We start from the raw sequence: 26,929 nt of genomic DNA, 5'->3' as shown, positions 1-26,929 counted from the left end.
GACACCTGCATGCAAGAGTTACAACTCTGAGGTGAGTACTGTGTGTTTGTAAGTGAATGATTAGTTTGTACTATTTTTTTGGGTGGTAGTCTAGAAGTTGGTGGTATAGAGATGACAATACCTTATTGAGGATCAACTTCTTTAAATTGATCATTCATAAAGGTTTGTCATCTCTGGATTGTATTTCCAGGATTGCACAGTGTTTTAATTAACATTTGTACTTATGCATGTGCATGAAGGTATTTTGGACATGGGGATTTAAGGTAATTGTTATTAACGTGTGTTTGGTAATATACTCTTAAAAAGAGTAGGGGATCTTCTTTTTTTATTTACGATTAATAATATTTAGGAGATTTATCGGGGTCAAACAATGTTGATATGATGCTATTGAATGTTTTGAGATAGTTGTGGTGCGTTCGCAGGATGTCTGTCCTTGAAACGTTTGTTAACGTTTACACTTCCTATCCAGAATGGAAAGTTTATTACCCGTACGTTTTTGAAGAGTACAGTTTGGTCATACACGTATGTTAAGTATCTTCTAAACTGAAAGTTAGACATTTAGCTTTAGTATACATTAACAGTGCATCGTGTTCTTAGGCTTCATCGCATCACATTTATCATGTTTGGTGCTACACCAATAAAATAAGGAGAACACATCCATTGGGCGGGACGAGGGCTTACGTCTCATGAGAGGCGGTATACTGAACCTACTTTATAGAACATATACAAGAGTATCTGCTGCCGTTCTTTTTGATACCTTTCATTCATGAGAAAACGCTTTGACGTTCATGTACAGTGGCTATAGACTACAGCAAATAATAGGATGAATCAGAAAAAGGATCCTCGAAATTGTTTGCTTAAACTAGAGAAACAAATGGAGTAGGTTTAACCCAAAGTTCCTCGTGTGCTAAAATTAAACACATGGAGTCAATGTCAGTTTTCTATTTGACGGGAAACATTCAATGAATGTGTAAGGTACTCTGGAGTCTGCGGTGCTTTCTTGGATAATGAACAAGCTTATTGAAATATTTTGAAGGAAATAAGGGATTGCATGAAGCAACAAGTGTTCCCTTATCTTTTTTCAGCTAGGCTATGCAAGGCCCGTGAAGAAACCAGAGAAAGATTAAAGGAACACGTACGCTTTCATGTTTTCCTTACAAAACGTGCAATGACAACATTAGATACCAATACACTAACAACAAACATTACATGCATGTTGGCCCGGTCGCAGTGTCGACATACGGCAAATAGTGTGACATAACCACAGCAACATTCCAAACACACAATCTCCATCATCAGGTATGGAACCGCTGTCCGACACGAAAACCAGAGATCAAAAACTACATTCAAGAGAAAATTACTCTGGACCGTGTTCTCCCAACGAAAACCAAATAAGCAAATAAACGTATTCTGAATAAGAAACTTTAGTACATCATTAGGCTCACTTGCTAGATCGATCATACAAACAGATGTAAGTCAACTGTTTAAGCTTCATTAGAAGCTTCCTTCCTTCATATTCCGCATTCCGTATTATCATGACTCGACAGCCAAATAAACAAAAATAGTTATAGAATGACTCGTCAGTCTGAATCTGAATAGAGAAACTTTAATGCGTGATTAGGCTCACCAACCAACTCGACCATACAAAACACAGGTCGACCCGACAAGGGAAGATCCACACGCACGAGCATCACTCGACACGTCAGATGTACAATCTGAAAATAGAAATGATATTAATATTTTGTAACACTCACACATTTACAAAAAAATGTAATATTAACACTTCCGTCGTGATTAGGGAGAGAGGAGACCTATTGTCACACACCTCTTTATATAGTATTACCCCTAATTCTCCCCCAAGTAATTACCTCCCTTGACATTGCATACCACTAAGGAAGTGGTTTCTCTCTTATTCACAATGTATTCAACCGAGAGAAACATCATTGATCCCTTATGTTTTCCCAAAGCATATAGCACGATAAACTATTTTATGAACTGCATGAACTTGGTAGCTGAAGACATACATGGAACTTACAACCTTGTGTGTTTTTTTCTGCAAAAGTTACTGCTTGGATATCCTACAGTGGCGAACGATCCACTTGATTTTCAGTTTAACAAGGCACTGGCCAAGGCAAAATAATTTCTGCTTGATTTGTTTTTGTCAATTATCTTTTCCAGCCTTCACACATGGAAAAAGTGGCATGCAAAATTTCATTTCTTGGTCGTTAAGACACCTTGACCAGTAACAATTTTGTACAAATATTTGTGAAAGTCATTTACAAGCCTGTCAAAACGCAGACATTTCGCGGAGAACTTTGCAGACAATTCGCCGCTCCAAAACATGGGTATACAGAATGTCAAGTCACAAGAATACAAATTCGAAATTTCTCAGTTCAATATTGTGTATGGCCGCCCCCGCGCATTCACCACTGTCAAGCCCGATCTCCTCATCGACTGACTGATGCTTGTGAACATGTGGTTGGGATTCTGCGCCAATGCTCTTGCAAGGCAGCGCCAAGTTCCTGCACATTCTGAGGTTGGTTCCAAAGCCTTCTCCCAAGTACATCCCAAACATGCTCTATTGGATTAAGGTCAGGGGACATCGATGGCCTGTCCATGACGTTAATTTCAGCGTTTTGAAGGAAATTCGCGGTATGCGATCGAGCATTATCATGCTGGAACTGTAGATCTGGACCATGAGCCGCCATGAAAGGAACGACTTCAGGGGGGAGCACCCTGTCGTGGCAAGCAGCAGCTGTGAGGTTTCCACGGATGACCAGAAGTCGGGAACGGTTTTTCCCACACAACGCGTCCCATACCATGCAACTTCCGCCCCCGAATCTGTCGACTTCCTGTACACAACCTTGGGCATACCGTTCACGACGTTGTCTCAAGCCCCTATGCCACGAATCTGAGGGTAAACGTGGATTCATCGCTAAAAACGATTCAATTGCAGTCTCTCTGGTTCCATCGGAGGTGACGCTAGGCTCATAGCAGACATTGACTTTGATGAAACGGCGGCAATACTAGTCCACGATATGGACGTCGAGAATGGAGATTGGCAGCCCGTAACCGATTTCGAATGGTCTGTGAGGACAGTCGACCTCTAAACATCTCAGCCCTGGTTCGTGTAGTAGGCAGAAATCTGTCAGGTAGGTGACGTAGGACGATTTGACGGTCTTATGCTCGTGACGTCACACGTGGACAACCCGACCTTGGACGGTCAGAAGTGGTGCCAGTTTTTTGTAGACGGCCTCGCAAGTCATACAGAGTACGGTGGCTGCATCACATTGCTCTTGAGACATCAATAACTGATCTTCCCGCCTGTAACATGCCAACGGCACGTTCACGTTGCACATGTGACAACCGGGACATTTTAAGTACCGTTAGGACTGTGGTTTAAAACTGTTTCCAATTCTTGAGGCCAATGCAAACAAGTGCAAATGAAGGAAACTTCGATGCTAAGATCACATGATCAACTGCACATGCAAAACCTGATTTGGCACTATCAAATTACCACTGGTTTCCAGATGTTTGTAGATGAGGTTCAGGAGAGTAAGCGTAGCGTCGTCTGTACCCGTCTTTGTCTGTAGGCAAACTGGAGTGGGTCGAGTTGGTCTTCTACTTCTCGCATTAGTAGCTTTTTGATAATCCGTTCAAGACTCTTCATGGCAACAGACGTAAGGGCAACTGGACGATAGTCATTACACACTCTGGGATTTTGTATCTTCGGAAGTGGAACAATGTGAGATGTTTTCCATATGACAGGTATCTGATGTTGGAGAAGAGTTTTTTTGAAAACACATTGAAATGTGTCGCATAGCTGATCACAACATTCCTTAAGAATCACAGGAGCCAATTTATCTGGACCGGCACTTTTGCGACCGTTCAAGTTTCTGAATGTTTCTCTCACGTCGTCAGTAGAAATGTCAAGATGATCACTGACAGCCAGGTTATCCAGAATAACACTTCTTTCATCCGAGAAATCATTAACATCGAAACGCGAATAAAAGTCATTAAGCTCGTTAGCAAAAGCAAAACTGTCACTCACATTGATCTCCGATTGTTTCTTATTAGTTCCCAGAATGGTTTTGAGACATTTCCATCCGTCCCGAAGATTGTTTCCTCGGAATTTAGATTCTAGTTTTTCCTTATAACGAATCTTACACTCCTTGGAACAGCGTACAATATCCTTTTGCACTGATTTAACTCCAAGTTTGTCTCCAGCACAGAACGCACGTTTCTTCTCACACAACAAAGATTTCAGTTCTTTTGTCACCCATGGTTTGTTGTTGGGGTAGATCTTGATTGTTTTAGATGGTATAATAGAGTCCACGCTGAAGTTTATGTAAGAGGTTACAACATCACACAGTTCGTCAACACTATCTGAGTCCTGCTCGAATACATCCCAAGCTGTACTGTCAAAGCACGCTTTCAACTTACCAAGGTCTTCAGGGGAATATATTTTCACTGATTTCACCACTGGTTTTTCGGATTTAAGTTTCTGTTTGTAAGCTGGGATTAAATAAACAGCGTGGTGGTCCGATGTTCCTATAGGTGGCTGACAACACCATTTATAGGCATTCTTGATAGTCCCATAACAAAGGTCAATTGTTTTCTCACCTCGTGTTTTACAGTTCACATACTCATATAGGTGTGGTAGCGATGACTTTAGACTACAGCTATTAAAGTCCCCGAGGATAAGTTTGGGAGCATCCGCTGATAGCATATCCATTTTGTTCACAGACTCACACAATGATCCCGTTAGTCGCCTCTTATAATAGTCGCCTGTTATGGCAAGCATGGGTTGCTGAAGGCCTATTCTATCTCGGGACCTTCACAGGTCCGTTACGTGTGGCGTGACGCCGAGCAGGGCTGAAGTTTGGCAAAATGTCGGACACAGCAATCAGAGATGGCGTTACGGTCACTGGACCGTGAAAATTCTGTTTGTTCGACCCGGTGACACAGTTTCACCGTATTTGTTTTTTATCGGCGCTTTCGGCAATTATACAAAAACAGGGCGGGGAAGAGATTTATATCTCAGGACATTAACATAAGGCCTCAAATCTCTGAGGTCTTGGTAAGATTAAAACTGAACACGTTAAAACATTTTCGAGAGAACAGATTATTCCGTGTCTACTTCTTAATTATATGATCACATGCCACTGCAACGTGTGTACCACGTATAAGTGCTTGTGCAGAGTTGCGTTTCTTTGCTTCACCAGAACACTCTGACTGAAGGTTCGAATGAGTGAGTGATTAAATTTAGTTTTACGCCACACTCAGCAATGTTACAGCTATATGGTGGCAGTCTGTAAATATTCGAGTCTGGAACCAGACATCCAATGATCAACAACATGAGCATCGATCTGCGAAATTGGGAACCGATGACATGTGTCAACCAAGTCAGCGAGTCTTACCACCCGATCCCGTTAGTCGCCTCTTATAAACCAACCATAGTCGGCTTTTATGGCAAGCAGGGGTTGCTGAAGGCCTTTCGCATGTTCGTCCACCCTGATTATGTGTCTGAAAGTCAGCATAACAGTGGTAGCCTTGATGACTTCGTGCCGGCGACGTGGCAGGTGGTTGACTTCCTGCACTTCCCTAATGACAACTGATGTACTGCTGGGTGTGGCGTAAAACAGCAAACATTCTTACATCTTTACCTCTATTGAGATCCCTAAGCAGGAAACTCCAGCCAAAATGTCACAGGAACCTTTGCCTAATGCACAAATTACTAATCAAATCAAATCAATATGAGTTCACGACCAATCACAAAAATTAAAATAAAACAAATGATTCACTGCAAAAGTAGATACATATATAGTTTCCTGCAAATATGTCGAACCGAAACGTGAGGCTCATTAACCAATTCAGACGATGACCTACTTTTCAGCCAATCCCAAGTTTCTAGTGTATGAAAGTGAAAAGGGATGCTACAGAGAACCATGGTTACGCTGAATTCAAATTCATTGTTTAAAAGGAAAATCGTATTAACAAATGACTTTTAATTTTAAACCTTAAAATAATCGTTTTTAATTGTATGGAGAGATTTCAGCAGCATGGCGGTAACTAAGACGTCACGGACTGACCCTGTTCAAAGGGGTCATACAGTCATTCAAATTCATCTGGCTCATTGGCTACTCTTGTATGTGTCTCTGCGCTTATTAAGTGTACGTTTGTCAAATACAACGTGCTTGATAAAATATCAAGTCGCACCAGACCGCCAAACGTTTCTAGCGGCAGAACCTCGTTTTGAGATTGCCTAGATTTCAAGATTTCAGTTTGTAGCACGTAGCACGTAGCACGTAGTGTTGCAATACTACAAGTGATTAGATGTAATTAATGTTTGGACTTGGTCATGCCCCGCCAAACATTTACAATATGCAAACTGCCGGCGAAAACGAATGCCAGATCAGTGTTTAATGATGTATTAACATGAAATATATAAATACTTTTCATCGATAAAACGACTATATCAAACTCCTTATACATCGGGAAGTGACATCTTTCATATCATATAAGACAAGTTCTGATGTGTTCATCAGATATACGAAGCGGAATTGATTTTAGGATTAATGTCTCATGTGCTTAAAGGATTACAGAAACTGATTTGTTTAATCACCATTTTGATTGACGTTACACAATGATAGGCGGGAGTATTATTTTTTTTAAAAAAAATTCAATTTATCGACGTACGATAATCTTCTTCGTGCGACAGTTTGTAAACGAACAAAAACAGTATTGGACCAGATGGTTGACGACGTCAGTTGGTTAAATGTCCATACCATAAATTAAATATATAATTTCAAAATCTTCTTTGACAACACTTAATCCTGCCAGACGATGTCAAGTTAAGACAATAATTCCGTTGCAAATACAAGTTAAGATATAAAATTTATGTCAACACACCTTCGGTTGTAGTGTTCTTGTTTTTGTATGCAGCTGAATGATTGTGACCAGTAAATAATCAATCCCAGATGAAACAATCCATTGATTAATATCAAAGATGAACGCCCGAGGAATACTATGACACTTTATCATACAAACGCGCTGAACTGACCAAATCATTAATTTGATCGACTGCCTGCTGGTTGTCACAGAGGTTTGTTCCTGAGATCACTGTCACTAAACTAGTGAGTGAGGGAGTTTAGTTTTATTCCGCTCTCAGCAATATTGCAGCTATATGGTGGCGGTCTGTAAATAATCGAGAGTCTGGACCAGACAGTTCTGTGATCAACAGCATAAGTATCGATCTGCGCAACTGGTAACCGATGACATGTGTCAACCAAGTCAGCGCAACTGACCACCCGATCCCGTTAGTCGCCTCTTACGACAAGCATAGTCGGCTTTTTATGGCTAGCATGGGTTGGTGAAGGCCTATTCTACTCCGGAAAAGAAATACTAGAAATCATGGTAGAAGGATAGAGGTATATTTAGCAGCTGAAAGTAACTGAAAAAACAGACGAGAGACCAAGACCGTAATCATTTCTGACAAAGTCTGCCGATCAACCTAGAGCAAATATACAAAGTTAGCTACAACCAGTCTCTGACAAGTTCTTGGAAGGCATTTGCAAGTTGGGCGAACATATCTATGAATTTGTTTTAAGTTTCAGAACTAATCTCTGCTCCTTCATCATCATTCACCCGGTGAAGGAGCAAGAAGTATCTCTTATAAAGAATACCAGAAGTTGTTATCCGGAAAAACGGGTTGTGTATTCACATTTTCTGGGCAAGACAATTAACAAGATGCTTATATAAGGAGCAAGCTCTTATCTGTGGTTTGATTGACTCGGTGTTTAGTAGAGCGAGTAACCAGTGTGTTGTTAGTTAGGTACAAATGAGCACCAAGAGCAAAGATTGTTCAAACAACGGCGAGCGGGACTGGACCCGGAACCTTTAGGTGACTGGACCATGAAAAGCGTTGATTTATGACCCTTGACACAGGGGACAAAGCACATGTAAATCCACAGGGTTATTGAATTTTAGAGATAGCAAATATAATGTGAACATTTTATATATTCTTAAGATGTTTTGATTTGTGAAGGGATTTGTGATATCTATCTGTAAAGTTTAGCAGAAACAGTTGATATCCCTTATGTTCAAATATACCTGTCATCTTTGAAGCACGCATGCATAGTTCAAATCTCTGAAAACGCATATTCATTTACGGTAAATCGATAATATGCTGTTTGCAATAACATGCTGTTTGCATAATGCAGTTCAGTAAAAATGCACGTGATGTTATGAGCCAGTTCTATTTATTGTATTTACTGTATTATTTTTATCCTATTTGTTTCTATTTTTGAAGAGGTTATTTGCGTTACATTGTTCCTGATGCAGTTCATTCGAGCTCAGTTGTGTGCTAGTCGTTGTAGCTACTCGAGTCACCGCATGTTCTGGAAGTTTCTAGAACATCTGAAATATTCAAGCAAGTCTGTGATAATAAGTTGGAGAAAATTCTAGAATAAAACTTCAGAATTCTTACTGTACAAAACGGGTGCGCTCTTGCCTCAGTTTTCTCACATTCCATCCCACACTACAAAGGTCAGAAGAGTCACGATCTCTTATCACCCAGGATTACCAGCCTAGGTGGTATTTGATGCTAAACGCATTTGTACCGTGATCACCTACTTTGTTCCATTATTGTATTATCTGCTTTAAATGCTAACAGTGTTCTATTTTCATCACCCAGAAGCACAATGCTGAAGCCGGCAGTGCTAACTGCATCGTTGATTGTGTTGCTGATGGTAGCAAACACTGATGGAGCATTGTCCTCCCTAGAAATCGAAGCTGCGAGCGTCAACCTTGCCCCAGTCAAACAACAAGCTGCTCTCACTCAGGCTAACGTTCAGCTTGAGATGGAACGGAGTCAAGAAGATTCCTTTCTGGAATTAGGTAAGATTCCACTCTCTTGGTGAATCACTGTTTCCATCACCCAGTGTCTGATTTTGTTTGTTTGTTTGTTGGTTAACGTTTGTGTACTGGTTCAGCAATACTCCAATTTTATGGCAGAGGTCTTCAAATGATCTAGTCTGGAACATGCAGTTGGGTGATCAACAGCGTGAGCATCATTGTACGTTATCATCAATACTGTGTTTTACGGGTAGCCTTTGTTATGAAGTATTGAAATGTCACCCCTACAAGAATTGGCGCCTCTCAATATCAGTCTGGAAAACAATTGGTCTCGTGTGTTTGTGCGTTCCTATTAATCTAGCTGAATCTTGTAAACTAAGAAGGGATTGTGTACTACGTATAATTTCCCATAATGCATTGTTACTATTTACACACACACACACACACACACACACAGACACACACACACATATATATATATATATATATATATATATATATATATATATATATATATATATATATATATATATATATATATATATATATATATATATATATATATATTTCCTTATGAATAATGCCTCCCCTCGTCAATCTGAAGACCCAGGTTTCATTCCCCACATGGGCACAATGTGTGAGGTCCATTTCTAGTTTCTCGTGGTGACATTGCATGAATGGTGCTAGGATCTGCGTACAATCATACTCTTTCCTTCTCAACGCCATAGGGAGTATGCAACAATACAAATTGCCTAGTGGGGCTGAAAGGTTATCTCAGTTAGATGCCCATTCATAGCCAACAGAAGCATGAGGTATATAATAAGCCTACGTACAGTTACTACAAAATACATCTGTGCATATATGAGCCTTTTAGCAAATATGTTCCCTGTCTGTGCGTATAAAAATCTCTGATTGATAACATAAGATTATTAGGAGAAAACAGACCTAGTCATCGTCATCGTCATTATTTACAACCAGTCTAAAACAATCATTGGTATGTGTACCGTATTGTGTGCTTCATACACTGTATATGTTAACAGTTGGAAATTTAAAGCAACGGTCAAACTATATAATGTGTATTCATGAATATGTCTATCAACAGACCAAGCTGCATCAGAGCCAGGATCTACAGCGGATCAGCTCAATCAGTTTACATTCACATCACCTGAGAGCATTGAGAAAGGAAACAACCACCGGATCAATGTGATCCAAGCTACACAGTTGTTGCAGGCGTAAGATGCTGTAGTTGTTCATGTCCTAATCTACAATGTTGTTTACGGAACCTACACAACAAATGATTCAAAATTCAAAATAACATGCTTAACCAAATTCTCGATTCACTGGTGTAAGAAATTTACACATTGCGGTAAATGAAAGCTGAACAGAAAAAAATATTTATTAGATACAATAGTATCAACCACTGCAATGTCTAGAATGTATGGGGATACCTGAACTATTACTTATTTTACTCAAATTCTGCCCCTGAAAATCCGGGGTAGAATAGGCCCTCAGCAAACCCATGCTTGCCATAAAAGCGACCATGCTTGTCGTAAGAGGCCACAGACGGGATCGGGTGGTCAGACTCGCTGACTTGGTTGTCCCTAGTTGCGCAGATCGGTGCTCATGCATTGTCTGGTCCAAACTCGAGTATTTACAGAACGCTGGAATATTGCGGCGTAAAACTAAACTCACTCATTCACTCGCATACTGAAGTTCATAATGCCTTAGTGTTAAATTGTTGGTGGCTGTACTATCAAAGGGGACTGAAGTATTATAAAATTCTTATCCTCCTTAGAGGGTACGTAAGTCACAGCGCATTCATTGCAAATTAATACTTACTACTATTTTGAATCGTGATGTATATGCTATTTTCACATATGGCTAAATATGTCTAAATTACCAACGGCTGAGGGGATGAGGTAAATCCGGAGAAAGTCCATGCAGGAGGCAACTGTACTGTAAATCACCATGGTCCTTAGCATGCTGGTCTACCTATAGTAGTTAGCAATATATAGCCTGGTTTAATATTGTATTATCATTTATAGTTTCCCTGTTTTGGTGTTGGTTACATGGCTGAAATTGAAATCTGGAAAAAATATTTTTTAACTGTCCTTTTTTTATAATTTATCTTTGTTTATTGTCAAATTATCAATTGTTGGTAGTCACGATGTGGCTACAAAATTGCCGATTTGACAAAAAATCTTAACTCACTAATTCACTCATCATTGATGAATGTAGGGCGAACGTGCCCGTAGAAGCCGTTCCATCTTTGCTGAGGAGTCGTGTCGGTGAGAAGATCAGGTGCGAACCTTACATCAAGTGTAACAAGTACTCCAAGTATCGAACAGCTGATGGTTCCTGCAATAACCTCGCCAATCCAAACTGGGGCAAGGCATCCATTCCAATGAGGCGATACTTACCCTCTGCATATGATGATGGTGAATATGTCACACTGGACTTTTGTTCGAAAATATATCGGCCCACTGTGTAGTGTCCATTCGGCATGCCAGGTTCATCCTGAACATGCTTCAATGTCTGTTAGTAGCATGGCTCGGCTTTGAGGTTTCACTAAAATGTAAAACGAGTAAGATCTGCTTTAAATGTAACCTTCTTTCAACATTGGGCTGACACGGCATGCATGGAAAATGTTTTTTGTCAAATTGTGATTTATATGGATGCATGTAGGTGTGGGGCTCGCTGTGGCCCTGGAACCGTTTTCTCGAAACAAACTGAAGTATTTACTCAAATTTCAAACTTAGTTTGCGAGTTTGAAACAGTCAAAATTTTAACGCTACTGCATTTTAAAAGTACAAATGCTCAAACAACTTGAGTAACCTCACCAAACAAACCAAATATCGAATACAGTCCATGCTGGGAAGTTTGAGTAAAACCACTGAGTCCAAACTCAGAGTCTGTTTCGAGAAATCGGGGTATGGTTCCGTCATACAGGGTATGGATCATACCATGTTAAACTGGTTATGTACTTGTGATAGCACGGTACTTATCATCTCATTATTCGACTGACTTTAATTGGGAATCTGTTAAGGCATCTCCTCCCCACGTGAAAAAGCCTTCAAGGGGTGGAACGCAAAATTACCCAGTGCCCGCCTGGTCAGTACGACTGTTCACACCCCGTCCACAAACGCTGACCGCCACGCCTACTACACCCACATGTTGATGCAGTGGGGTCAGTTCCTGGATCACGACATCACCAGCACACCGACTCAACAGCTGACTGCCGGTAACAGTATAATTGTATTATGTGAAAGTGTATTAAATTACCACAGTCTTTGTTTTCCCCATTACCGCAGCCTGCAGCAACGTCTCAATATTTAAACATTCTTTTCAGTTGTAAATTCTAGTAGTTTATCGAATTGGTTGGTACATATGTTTATAGGGCTTATAGGGTTTACAACGGCATTATCCCTTGGTTCGTGCCTCGAAGTGAGCATACTCTAGATACAGATTCAGGGTTTGCCTGATAGTTTCGCATCCGAGATAAAAGCCGCACTCAGCAATATTACAGCCATAGGGCGGTGTTCTGTAAATAATCTACTCTGGACCTGACAATTTAGTAACCAGTATCAGCATCGAGCTACACATGTGAGAACCAAGTCCGCAATCCTGACCCCCTGAACCCATTACGATAAGCATGGGCTACTGGATACCACCCCTAGCCTGGCTCTTCCTGGTCAGAGGGCGCTGAGCAAGTGATTACGTTTCGATATTCATCTTCAGAACTATTATGCAGTTTAGCGATTCATCAATACAACTGTTATGCAGTTTAGCTATTCATCAATAGAACTATTATACAATTTAGCGATTCATCAATAGAACTGTTATGCGGTTTAGCTATTCATCAATAGAACTATTATGCAATTTAGCGAATCATCAGTAGAACTGTTATGCAGTTTAGCTATTCATCAATAGAACTATTATGCAATTTAGCGAATCATTCATGGAACCGTTATGCAGTTTTGCGATTCATCTCCAGGGCTGTTATGCAATTTATCTATTCATCAATAGAACTGTTATACAGTTTAGCCTTTCATCAATAGAACAAATATGCAATTTAGCGGTTCATCAAAGAACTTTATGCAGTTTAGCGATTCATCGCCAGAACTATTATGCAATTTAGAGATTCATCAATAGAACTATTATGCAAATAAGCGATTCTTCAAAACTGTTATGCAATTTAGCGAGTATAAGCGAGTCTTTAAATGCGACAAAGAAAACAAACTTCGTACATCAAAGAAGACAGATGTGTGATCCAACTTATTTTTCTCCCTTCCGAGATATTTGTGAGAAGGCACACGTACACGCGTACAAGAAAGAAGGAAAAAAGCCACTTATCTTATTATCTATAATATATTTACAATGCGTTACGTAATTCATGCATTTTGCATCAATAAGTGATCCATATAGATTTTATTTATGAATGTATATTTCGTCAGATATCTATGATTTCTTGTGAAATTATGAAACATTTCACATGTTTTTGCTTGGCTGGTTGGCTGTGTAGTTTTAGGGCGACGTGGGCCTGTAATACGTCTAGTAGAACCCAACACATTGACTTGACTTAATACAAATCACAGGTTATTACATCGCCAAAAGGAACTGTTTACACAACATAAAAGAAAGTATTAAGAAAAAAGTGAATGAAATATATCGATATACTGACTTCAGTATTTTGAAACTAAAACTTATGATTGCACAACACCATCTTTCGCTTGTGCAGGTGAAAGCAAAGAACCCAATTCTATGATCACGAGAACTCGCAGTCTCACATATGAAGAAAATATATTCAAGAAATCCCAAGCAAGTGTAGAAAATGTGGAATCTAGAATTCCACAATTATGAAGAAAGTCTCAAGGCTCCTTTTCATTTCATTTTATCTTTTCTACTAAGAACTTTTTAAAAATATGTTCATTTCAGAGACTGTCTGTTAGTCTAGAGAACTCGCTGCTAAAAGTCCATTGAACGATTCAGATCCAATCCTAGTAATCTTTTACATGATCAGCTGCAGTGTACCGTTGTACAGAGCTAAGGTGACCGTAACTCCCATTCCTTAACATAGACTTAGCACTGGTGTTTTTTTGCACAACGTCACCCTGATGCTTGATAGCCACTGGGAAGTTGGATCGCAACACAAGAAGGTACGGATTATTTATAACTAACGAAGTCTTGATAATGATAATCGATACAGGTCCGTACGGCGGAGGAGCTGTTGGGTGCTGTGGTTCTGGTTTTCATCGAGGAAAAAGAGCTGCTTCATTTCAACCATTTATACCGCCTGTGATCAACAGGTGGGTAATTCTCATTTGTATATAGGATCCAATACATGGTCTGTGTTTACATCTCCACGCGACGTTTTGGTCGGTTATGATAGAAGATAACTCCACTTAAAAAAAACTAGATTTTGGAACGATAGTGAGTACTAACTTGTAAGGTGGCTTTGTTGTTTTTTAAAAGAGAAAAACAACAAAATTAAAAACAAAAACAAGAAACGACCCCCCCCCCCCCAAAAAAACCCCAAAAAACCCAACAACAACAAAAAGCTTCTTGGCATCGCAGGAACAAATGAAATAGTTATGCATAAGTTATTCAAGTTTGTTTAAACATGACATCCTATTTTATGCATATTTTAAATTCGTATATTAACAATGTACTGGAATGTTGAAATAAGCGCCAATGTCTATTATTCGTATTGTATTGGACCTACAATGCGGGTTTAGACCTACTTCCCTTGATTATATTACGAGTTTTTTTAAACAAATGGAAAGGTCACTTACTGTTTATGCTTATTAATGTATAGTTACATCACTAGAGTTCAACAATCCAGTTTTTCACTTTAGAATTAGCAGTGGTGTTTGTTGTTTGCCATTCTCTTCCCGGAGAGGTTTCTTCTGTCATATCTTCCAACGTAACCTCTGTTTTATCGTGCGAGTGTTCTGGATTCGCGGTTGCTTGCAACCAAATAAATAGTTGTACAATCAGCGACGTTCAAAGGTGATCATTTGCAAGGTCTAGATATTTTCCGTATTCTTCTTGAGAGGTAAAAACCTCTTCCCCAGCCTTCGTCTAGACAGAACCCAGTCATGCAATCGCGGATCAGACAATCCAGTGATCAACAGCAAGAGCATCGATCTGCGCAACTGGGAACAGATGACATGTATCGACCAACTCAGCGAGCCTAGCCACCCGATCCCGCTAGTCGCCTCTTACGACAAGCATAGTCACCTTTTATGGCAAGCATGCGTTGCTGAAGGCCTAATCTACGCCGAATCTTCACGGGTCAGGAAATATTAGAACAGATGTTACGTAGGAAGATATGGCAGGAGTGACCTCTGTGGGAAGAGAATGATGGTTTGTGAAGTACAGTTTGTGAAGTTTGTTAGTGCAGTCTTATGTTAATGTCAGGCCATCACATTAATTAAAAGTAAAATGTTTTTAGAAATAAATTTCCTGGAAATGTTTAATTACATCTGCTGGGGATGTGAGCTAAACAGACCAGGTCTTAATGGTGGCATCCTTCAAGCTTCCACAGCAAACTTAAAAGCCTGAACAAATCATCCACGTTCATTCTGTGCTATGTTGTACTGGTCAGTGTTCGTCCTTTCAGGCCCCAGTGCTTCCCCATCGTCATTCCACCGAACGACCGACACTTCAAGTCAACCTGTATGAACTTCGTGAGGTCGGTCCAAGTAGGAAACGCTGACTGCCAGTCAGGTAATATAATCAATGACACATACAAACAGGTAATGTCAATAATGACACACAAAGCAGGTAATGTCATAATTGACATAAGCAAACAGGCTATATCACCAGCAAATGCATACAAACAGGTAATATCATCACTGACAGACACAAGCAGGAAATCTTATTAGTGACACGCATACTTATGAAATCTCATTAAGATTTTATGTCCTGATAGCTGCCTTGTTTGGGAAATAAGGGACACAGATCTGACAATAAATGCTGTGTTGCATATGCCAGTATCATATTTGATATGTGGTGTCGCCTAACGAATCCAGTAAGGACACGTAAGGACATAAATGAAAATGCATTGTGTCACACAGTATGAAAATGACAATATTGGCATACGGTTGTTTCAGTTCCTGTGGAACAGCTGAACCAGATTACAGCCTGCGTAGACGCTTCAAATGTGTATGGGTCCTCACAGGCGGAGCAGAAGAAATTACGGACTTTTGTGAATGGTAAGGAAACGTACGAACAGTCAGTTCCAAGATGGAATAACTTCATCTCCCAAATTTCCTCAGATATCACTCACGCTATATATACTCCATACATTTTATACACAATACTCATAATACTGAATACATCAGTGCGACAGTCAGTTTATTTCTGTAGACTGCATTCAGAGATGTTGGTACAGTTAACGTAACAGGGGAGCCCCGATTACTTATGATTACTAGTAATTATGATTATTACTGGATAAGACAGTGTCGGGTTCTTCAAAAACGCAATACACAATCGTCAAATACAAGCCCACACGTTCGCCAGAAATAGGCTCAATCTAGTACACGATTTAAATACGCGGGATTACTTTCATCGAAGTACTGCAATCATTATGCGTGTTCTGATTGGTTTGTCGTGTTTTCGTCCATCACATTCTTCGAGAGAGAGGTGAGTCTTCTTGCAGTTTACTTCTTGCGATTGGTTGGCGAATAGGCGTAATATAGCCAGTACCCATGAGCCACAACTAATCGTTTGAGCCATCTTCAGAAGGATTTTAACATTTTCGTTACATCCTGAAATATACAAGTCTTTATTCAAAGAAGCACAACAAAGGTAATCGATAATCAATCGAACACATCAAGACGACGTTGGCACGTTTACACTGAAATATGTTTCAGGTCGACTGAAGATGAAATCCCCATACTTGCCTGCCGATTCTCAACGTAGTTGTACCACGCCACAGCGTCCAAGCTACTGTTTCCTAGCAGGTATGAGTGAGTGAGTTTAGTTTTACGCCGCTTTTAGCAATATTCCAGCAATATCACGGCGGGGGAACCAGAAAAAGGGCTTCACACATTCTACCCATGTGGTGACTCGAACCCGTGTTTTCGCCGTGACGAGCGAAAGCTTTAACCACTAGGCTATCTCACCGCCCCCTAGCGGATGGAGTTCAATCTATGGAAAGGTGAAGGTAGAGTTCGTCTATCAATGTATAGTGGACAGAATAAGTTAGATATATTGCGAGTTTTAGGATTGGTATTTTATCAACGTGTCAATGAACAAATACATCGTTATTCAGAATATCAAAGTTTGCATATATCTCTATTTTTGTCCAGTATCCTTACTACCTGCAGTTAACATTGTGCATTCAAAATAATTAGCCGTTGTGTCCTTACAAGCTATTAGCATTGACGGCTTATCCTTTTAAACTCAGTATCTTGGAATATTTCGTCGCAAAACGTTGGAAATTGAAAACAAAATTATGACCTTGCGTGCTATTCGTCTGAACTATCTCATGAACTTTATGAATAACTGCAGAAATGGCATGTTCATACTGGCGGCAACTCTCGGTCTCGTCCTTGCAAAATCGATAACACCAAAATGCAAGAGGGACTACTTCAGCTCCCCGAAATACTTTTTTATCCGTACAGGTGATCATCGAGTGAATGAAAATCCAACTCTTCAAAGCACGCACACCATCTTCGCAAAGGAACACAACCGAATAGCTGCAATACTAAAACACCTCAACTGTCACTGGAACGATGAGAAACTCTTCCAGGAAACCAGGAGGATAGTCGGTGCCATCGCACAGGTGGGAACATTCTTGCCATCTTCAGTTACTGCTTTTCCAGTCCGGCTAATATCAACCCCTAACTAAATCATATCAACCATCTATATGACACAGGTGAAGCGTTCGATCTTTGAATATCGTTTATGCTCAAATGATTATTTTGGGTCTGCCTGTTCCACCTCGTAGATCTCAGGATAATATTCACAATGTGAATCTGAGTCAGTATAGACTTTCCTCAGAGCTTGAAATCAGTCTAAAGTACTGTTCATGTGTGTGTGTGTGTGTGTGTGTGTGTGTGTGTGTGTGTGTGTGTGTGTGTGTGTGTGTGTGTGTGTGTGAAAAGGAAAAGAAAAAGACAAACAAAACCAACAAATCCTGCACGCATGCACCTTGCATGGGACTCAACCACTAGAATCTGTACTTTACTTAGAAAGTGTAATCCCCAGTATATGCCAAATGCTACCATGAAGGACTGCGAAGGGAAATGCAAATATATATAAACTTCAATTCAGAAAATCACGTACGACGAATACTTGCCTATCATTATGGGTCCACACGCTATGAAGAAGTATGGCTTGTCAATTGGATCTGGAAGTACTTACGCCAACGTCTACAGCACAACGACGGACCCCAGCATCAGGAACGTCTTTGCTACAGCTGCTTTCAGGATGGGACACTCCATGATCCACAGCCACTTTACAAGCTACAGCTCTTCATATAGTTATCTCGGCCGGGACCAGCTGAGCAAGATCTTCGGCAACACGAGTCTCATTCTGAACGTCAACAACCGGGATGTTGGTCATTACTGTAGAGGTCTGGCCAAGGATGGTGTTCAAAATACAGATCACAAGCTGACGCAGGAGGTTACGGACTTTCTGTTTGCTGACAGTAAAGGCAACAGTCTGGACTTGGCAGCTCTCAACATCCAGAGAGGAAGAGACCACGGGCTCCCGTCTTACACCAAGTGGAGGAAGTTCTGTAACGTTCCAACAGTGACATCCTTCTCCGGTCTTGCCTCCACCACTCACACAACATCTGCGGCGAACCTTCTGAAGAAGGTGTACAAGTGAGTTCGGACCCTTTTCAAACAATCTGCTTTCGTTTATGTTTGGGTGTAACTTGACAATGTATATGTATGCATTTTATTATACTTCTTTCCTACTACTTCCTTTGATTGTAAACCTCGTGAAGGTCCCGTCGTAGAATAGGCCTTCAGCAACCCATGCTTGCCATAAAAGGCGACTATGCTTGTCGTAAGAGGCGACTAGCGGGATCGGGTGGTCAGGCTCGCTGACTTAGTTGAAAGATGTCATCGGTTCCCATTTGCGCAGATCGATGCTCATGCTGTTTGATTGTAATACATATTAAAAACGGAAACCACAAAGTTTATGAATTTATGAAAATTAATTTGTAGGTACATCAGTCCTCCTATGCAACTTTAAGACAAAAATGTTTGTTGCTTGCTTTATATGTGTTTGAACAGCCTCATTTGATGGTGTCACCTTGGGATATTGTTAAAACTATGACTACAAAATGATAATCAGTCGAATATTCCTGGTGTCTTGTTGGTAAAGTGACAATATCCCCTGTATTATAAATACTAAATCCGAACTTTGTGGATAAATGCTTACTAAAATAAGGGAAACAAATTGCACGTTTATTGTGTTCTTGTCCAAACAGGGACTTAGCGTCAGTATAGGTTGTGTCCACGCCCCACGAACATACGTTGGCATGTTCACCAACAACAAATGATGACAAGTACAACAGACATAACCTGTACATATCGGGATTAGAATTGGTCTTAAGCACCTTAAGGTCTTAATGGGTGTCATACGGGATCGGGTGGTCCCATTTGCCTAGATTTATGCTCATACTGTTGATCTCTGAGGCGTTTGGTCCAGATTGGATTATTTACAGGCCGCCGCAAAATAGCTGGAATATCAATTAGTGCAGCATTAAACAACAAACCAAACCAAATACAACTGAGACAGGAATTTGCTGTAGACTTTATCTATCACTTAGCGTAGATTTGAGTGGCGCCGATCCATAGGTATAATATATCTGTTACAGACACATCCACGACATCGACCTGTTTCCTGGGGCTCTGTCGGAGACACCTGTTCCTGGAGGACTCCTGGGTCCCACATTCACCTGTCTCCTGGGGAAACAGTTTCAGGCACTGAAGAAAGGAGACCGATTCTGGTTTGAAGAAAACAACGCTTATGTCAAATTTACTCAATGTGAGTTTAAATTTTGAAAACAGTGGTTTCTCATATCACCAGTGTTGGGTTTGGTGTATATTATTTCATTTTAAGCAAATCTTTCTGGCTGCATCAATACAGAATGTAATGTTTATAGAATAATACTCTATTTCCATTATTGTGGGTAGATGGTATAACCATTATGCGTAAGAAACAATGTCATTTATGTTCAACAAGAAGTAATGGTGTTTATACATTTGACAGCCTTCTCTGTCGATGCAATTTTGCTCTCGTCTTGGAATGATTACTGAATGCGGGCGATGAAAACTCATGAAGCGTAAGGCTTACTTTGAGCCTTACATGACAGGAAAAAAAATATTTTCTGACATGTAAACTGTGTCTTTTTTGAAAAAGAAGCTTCCACTGTAAAAAAAATCGCATGTTTTGAAACTGGCTGAACAAATATACTGTTCATGGCAACAATTTCATAATGGCATTAACTAAAACGTTCAAGCATAGTTTCTTTCATGTATACAAACAATATCTTAATGTGTTATTAGACTGTTAAATAAACGAACGTTCTCAGTGATGAGGTGCACATGGGTAAGCGTCCTAAGTCAAAAACCTATTACCCAAACTCTGAGCAAAAACATTTCACATTCTAAAGTTAGGCATATGGCCTATAACATATCATCTTTTCAGCAGCAGCCATTTTCAAATAACCATACAGCTGTTATTTCAGTGTGGCACCTTGAATTATAAAATATCATCACCTGATACATCACCGTGACTTGTTTTCCTGACCAGAGAATTAAGTGACAATGTGATGAATTATTTGAGTAACGCATCAGTTATTCCGCATGGCTTGGCGATTTAGTAGCATACATGTCTGCTTCAAACTTTAACAATGTGTATGTCAACAGACTTCTAATCATTATTACTCAGATTTGGCTTAAAAATAGAACAAATTGCAAAAACTGTCTGAAATCAAACCAGGTTACAATCTGTGGGGGTAGAAGACCAAACGGTGAGTAGCAAAACTATTGATCGATAGCCAGTTGCAAAAACATAAAACCCATGAAAATGACCGGTCACTTTATGTAGTACAAACAGCAAAGTATGGAGCCCAACTTTCAATTCTATCAGGTAACACTTCATCAGGAAGAATAATACTTTTTCTGACCTAAAACATCAACTAAAACACATCAGCATCCTTTTCTTCAGGATTACAAGATTCTGTCTTTTTTCCTTTATTGTTTCTAGTCCTCCATAAACAAAATGTCAGGGTAATCAATCACGGTATTTATCATCATAAAATTAGCAAAAAGAATATAACATGACTGTATTGTCGATAGTTCTCCCTCTTGACGGTGGGTCCTTTTGCTTTCTGCCTTTACCGGTTTTCTGTCTGATTTTCCGCTCCACTCTTACCCACTTGTAATAAGACACAAATGAGTAACGGATGTATAATACAATTCGATACATAAGTTACCATATAATTATGCTTCTTCGCGTAACAAAGATCTAGGACTAATCCAAATGTGATTACAAATACATTACCTAAGTCTGATAAGCTACTAACGTACCTTTCATTTGTACATCCATTCGTCCACCCCACTGAACAATCACATATTCATTTCATTATTCATATCATTCAGAGAGGAGGTCATATCTTTACCAACACGTACCTCATTATCAAGTAACAATGATAGACAGCTTAAGGATTAATGTTTAAAAATACCAGCACTTCTGGCCTCAGATGATATGGCATTTACGTTTTAAACCTTCGACAACTTTCGTTACCTTCTATAACGTATGTATCAGTTATTTTAGCATGCCTTGACCGCAAACTGGACCACCAAAGGATGCCCCAACATTGCTTTCCCGTTTGTTACGACAGTAGTTCAAACACACACTGACAATTTGAAAGAATTATACTTTGTAACATGTTTAACATGATGTCTTTAATAATGCATACTATCACTTGAATTTTAAACAACATTACCTCATAAAGCTGATGTGATTTCTCTCTCAAAATGTGTCTGCTGTTTGATGACTCGACACAAAAAGTAGGCATTGCATAAAATTATGTTGTTTTAATTCGGTACTCTCTAGTAACGTATGTATCGGCTACGCACGTATATTTTCAGTGGTTTTCAATTTGACTTTTGCAAATATAGATGCACTACTGATCGTAATATGAGCTATTTTACAATAATGGGATCACGTATTGTTGGTATAATGTTTTGCATGAAGTGGCACAAACCTTGAAGTAATTATTGACATGATAACGTATATTGATTTCAACAAATCTCTTTTTTTTGCGTTGAAAAGTACTTTGTCCAATACTGAACTACAGTTATAGTAAACACCTATCGTAATTAGATTGGTAAATGTTTTGACTATTGTTACGGTTAAGAATTTGCCGTGACAAATGATGTAAGAAACCCCCTGTGAACCAGCAAAACAGAACAAAGACAAGTAATTCAAGACAATGATTCAAATTTTGCATTATTTGGTAAAGAGAGCAAGTTATACAAGATCACAAGTCAATTTCACAATACTTATTTCAAATACAATACAAATGAGACAAAATCTAAGGCAATGGGTCACAAAATATAATAAAGCAAACTCATAAAAGTCTTAGTGCGAAAGAGAAACAGTTATGCAGAATGTAACACAGCGAGCGGTCTGACGGCGGCTATGAAGATGAAACGTTGGCAGCGATTGATGGTGTATATACTCCAGTAATGTGAATGTGTGTCCCCCTCCAACACGGCAACTAGCATTTATATATACGTACCGCTTAAATAATTCTCTGTGTGAAATGTGACCTATAATAACTAACACTAAAACCTTTAATATTGTGATCCACTTACAACTACCGCAGTAATAATTAATAACATCTCAAATCACGGTAAATACACTCGTAACACTATAAATCATCGATACTGTAAGCTAGAAAGGTACGTTGTGACACTGTCATCTACAAAAAAAAAACACAACGTAGGTATCGACAGTTTAGCGAAAAGGTTTCAACACTGTAACTACTCCGAATTGAATGGACTGGCTTCTTATTCTCAGTCCAATGGTGCGGACCCGTGAAGGTCCCGGGGTAGAATAGGCCTTCAGCAACCCATGCTTGCCATAAAAGGCGACTCAGCTTGTCGTAAGAGGCGACTAACGGGATCAGGTGGTCAGGCTCGCTGACTTGGTTGACGCGTGTCATCGGTTCCCAATTGCGCAGATCGATGCTCATGTTGTTGATCACTGGATTGTGTGGTCCAGACTCGATTATTTACAGACCGCCGCCATATAGCTGTAATATTGCTGAGTGTGGCGTAAAACTAAACTCACTCACTCACTCACTCCAATGGTGCGTAGTGAGTATGTTGTCCTTTAAGTATCCAAAACTCAAGCTGCAATTTCAAAATGACAGTACTAACGGTAGTGAATCGTCTCCGACATGGCGACAGTGATATATATACGTATCTTTTTGACTTTTCCCAATATAGATATAGCCAGGATAGAATACATGAAACAGTGTGTAATGGGTATGGTGAGTGTATGGCTTTGTGAATAATGCCAATACTGGCCATAAGATTTGGTCATTTGCGGAATTTGGACATGGCTGATGACATCAGTTGCACCTCAGTAGTGAGAACGGGCGTGAAACTGCTTTGGTTTTATCAAAGTACGGTATAATATTTATTACATTAAGGTAACCTCTGTTTACTGATGTGTTATCAGATCAGCTGAATGAACTCCGCAAGGCGAGTCTGTCCAGAGTAGTGTGTGATAATACGGACACCACAAAGATCCAGAAGAATGCGTTCGTCAAGGGACATCCGTAAGTATTCTTCAATAACATGTTTTTAATAAAACAATTATAAATGAATTTCAATTTCTATAGTTAAGTATACAGCAAACATGACTTCTTATTCCCCTTTTCCAGGGTTCCATGCAGCTCCCTGCCTGCAATTAATCTCAAACATTGGAAAGAAAAGATCTCATCCACCTGGGGATCCTGGTCGATCTGGGGACCATGCATCTTCAAACGACAGATTAGGACACGCTCCTGCAGGCCCTGTGGCTGCACTGGCACGAGTTCTCAGACTCGCACTTGTGGCGCGTGTAACAAAAGTTGGTCCAACTGGGGGACATGGAGTAGCTGTGTGTCTGGCAAAAGATACCGTTATCGCTACTGCAGGAGCATTACAGGACTACAGGCGGAAATTCTGGAGCCAGTCAGTCTCAGTCAAGTTCCAGTCCTTCCTTATGCTCCATGCACTTGTCCAGGCTCCAGCAAACAAAGTACATACTGTGGGTGGTATTATCAGACAGGTCCAGAGGAACTGGCGGTACCTCATGATTACATCTGATGAGGCCAAACATGTATCACGATACTGAGCAGAAATGATTTACAAATTTTGCACCTTCGATAATATTAAGTGAATGGAATACTTGATATGTTTCCCCAAATTCTCTCTTAAGCAGTTTTCCCCGATAGACACATGTAGTGGTGCAGGACAGTAATCAGGTGATATATGTCCTTGTCTATACAATGTCCAAAGAACTTGATTCTTGTAATACTGTAAAATGAGGATACTATACTAATTGAAAGCAAAGTGCATGTTGTATGTCTGTGGCCTGCTCGAGTAAAAAATATTTGCCAGTTGAGATGGCTCATTTGTCTTTTTCGCTGAAGTGAAGAGTGAGGTAGTAGTGAAGTGAAGTAAAGCTGCTAAAATTGTATTTTGGTCACATCGTGGCTAAACAGTGTGGTGCGAAAGTCTGAACAAACGAAACCTTTGTTGCTCATGGCAATCTCTACAAACACATGCTAGGTAAGTCAGTTCTTCGCCTGAAAACACCCCACTCACGTTGACAGGCTACAAGTCAAAACTGTGAATCCCACTGTACCAAAAACCTTTCTGAGAGCTGTAATTGGGCCTTTAACAGTAAGTTAAAAGTCTGATCAGTCAGTCTTTCTCGTTGTATACCGCTCTTTTGAATCTTCGTAGCTATTTTGCAGCTCTTATAAACGTTTTCAATGACGTTGAAACGTCAAACGTTCAAACACGATAGCTGACTGCTGAGACTTGAATCCAATAATCTTTTAACCTTTGACCTCTATGACACTCTATGTGTACAAAAGGACTCACCCCCACGTATTAGACGCCATGGTTTGCAACTGGACAAGTCATTCAAGTTCTTTTTGGTAGGATTTCTGTGTTGAGCACATGCCATTTTAATTTGGGAAACTCTATATTATAGAAACGCTCATCGCTCACAACGGGCCCTTTCGATGCTCTGGGTTGTAACGGCACAAGTTATTAAAATTCGTTTTGATAGGATTTTAGATTTTGAATTCACGTGGCATTTTAATATTAGGAACCCATATTTCCTGGTAAGTCATTGGTATTTCATGGGGCTGGAAACAATGGGATTCTGAAAGCAAATCCTTTCTTTGAAGAATCATCTGTATCTAGCAGAAAACATTTGAAAAAGATCATTTGATTTCACGACATAGTGCTTCTCTAAGTTTTTCTCTTTTTTTGTACATCCTCATAAGTCAAATCTTGAATTTTGTCTGAGAATGGTCACAGCGTGGAGTGTTTGAAGACAAACAGGTTTCTTAAATTGTCATGAAGCTTATTCATCCAAAAATATAAAATGTTCATACGTCAACATCGAATCCTTGGAAAGGCTACCCGTGATGATCCGGGTTAGAATTGATCTTCAACAACCCAGGCAACTACCGGGATCGCGTTGTTAGATTCTTCGACAGGGACACTAATTTCCGTTTGACATGATCTGGGCATCAGTGATATCACTGCTGGAGACATACCGTACCTATGTGAGGAATCAAAGCTGGGTCTGAGTATGCTGAGACATTCCCTCTCCGAACTTGGACGTATATGATAATATATCCTGCATACTGTCCTAAATCTATAATACCAACTTAATAAAGTCTTGATATATTCAGTGAACACAGAGAACTGTGAAAGTTCAATGCAGACGAGGCCTTAGTGATCGGTGTTCAAACGTTGATGCTAGCAGACAGATGATTGTAAATCCAAAGTCGTTATATTAGCAGCGACCCCTTAAATACCTATGCAGTTTTGAATATTTAAACAAAACCCGACGACACACCACCTAACTAGAAATTACCTGAATCCAACAGTCTTACACATGAGGCCGGTAGCATTACAAACAATGGGAGGTAACTCTAACTAGTCAGCGTAAAAGCTGAAGTTCAAGAAGCGTGTTAAAATCCACATTCAACGCTTTCAACTTTTGTGAACCATATCAGCTAAACTTAAGTCATCTACATTTAATTAACAACAAAACAACAACAACAAAAAAACAAACAAACCCCTCCAAAAAAAAACAAAAACAAAAAAAAAACAAAAAAAAAGAAAACCCCAAAAAAACCCACCCTCATAACAATATAAATGAAGAAATTGACTGAATGGATGAAAGCAAAAACACCATAATATAATTTCTCTTTCCATTTCTCTTCTGTTTTGAAAGGCATTTAGAAGCTGAACGGACATATATAATTTCTATCGAGTTAAATTGTCATGACGAGTGTATGTGCCGCTTTAGATTACATGAACACAGCCTATTTCATGTCTGACGTCAGACATGTTGTCCTCATTATGACACATGCGTGTATAATGTATGCGCACTTGTATGTGCCTTAATCATGTGAAATACAGTATGGCAGTGCGTCCTTGTCTTGTGAAATGCACTGTTGCAGCACATGTGCCAGTAAACCCCAAACATAAACAACAACGAGTTGAATAGGGAACTAAACTTTACTGCTTCGTACACCCTTTGAAGAAGGCTCCGGAGAACCGATATGCATGTTTGGTTTCGGGCTATGGCCGTCCTGAATACATTTCAACGCTAGTCAGCACTGACTCCATACTCGTGTGTTCCTGCACAAAGTTGTAGTGACCTGCCATTTCTTCTGTCCCCGCCGCGATACTGCTGCCGACAACCATACTCACTCACTCAGAGACCTGTATTCCAGCATTCCTACTGAATCTTGATCTGTCTGCTCGAAGCGGAGCCAAACTCACATCAATGAATC

At 39.9% G+C, this 26,929-nt stretch overlaps 1 protein-coding gene across 1 annotated transcript; it reads left to right on the top strand.

The window, feature by feature from the left end:
- On the top strand, positions 1-24,507 carry LOC137265239 (myeloperoxidase-like). The gene is made up of 14 exons (XM_067800593.1): positions 1-31; positions 8,696-8,898; positions 9,959-10,088; positions 11,095-11,294; positions 11,903-12,097; positions 14,063-14,162; positions 15,479-15,585; positions 15,972-16,073; positions 16,734-16,823; positions 17,487-17,647; positions 18,139-18,692; positions 19,697-19,866; positions 23,578-23,677; positions 23,783-24,507. The coding sequence occupies exons 2-14, from the start codon at positions 8,703-8,705 to the stop codon at positions 24,207-24,209; spliced, it is 2,532 nt and encodes an 843-aa protein (XP_067656694.1). The 5' UTR covers positions 1-31; positions 8,696-8,702; the 3' UTR covers positions 24,210-24,507.
- Positions 24,508-26,929: the final 2,422 nt, after the last annotated feature.

The sequence above is a fragment of the Haliotis asinina genome, chromosome 15 (genome assembly GCF_037392515.1).
Source record: "Haliotis asinina isolate JCU_RB_2024 chromosome 15, JCU_Hal_asi_v2, whole genome shotgun sequence".
Taxonomy (NCBI): Eukaryota; Metazoa; Mollusca; class Gastropoda; order Lepetellida; family Haliotidae; genus Haliotis; species Haliotis asinina.
The sequence above is the reverse complement of the archived record's forward strand: the minus strand, read 5'-3'. Positions and strand labels throughout refer to the sequence as shown.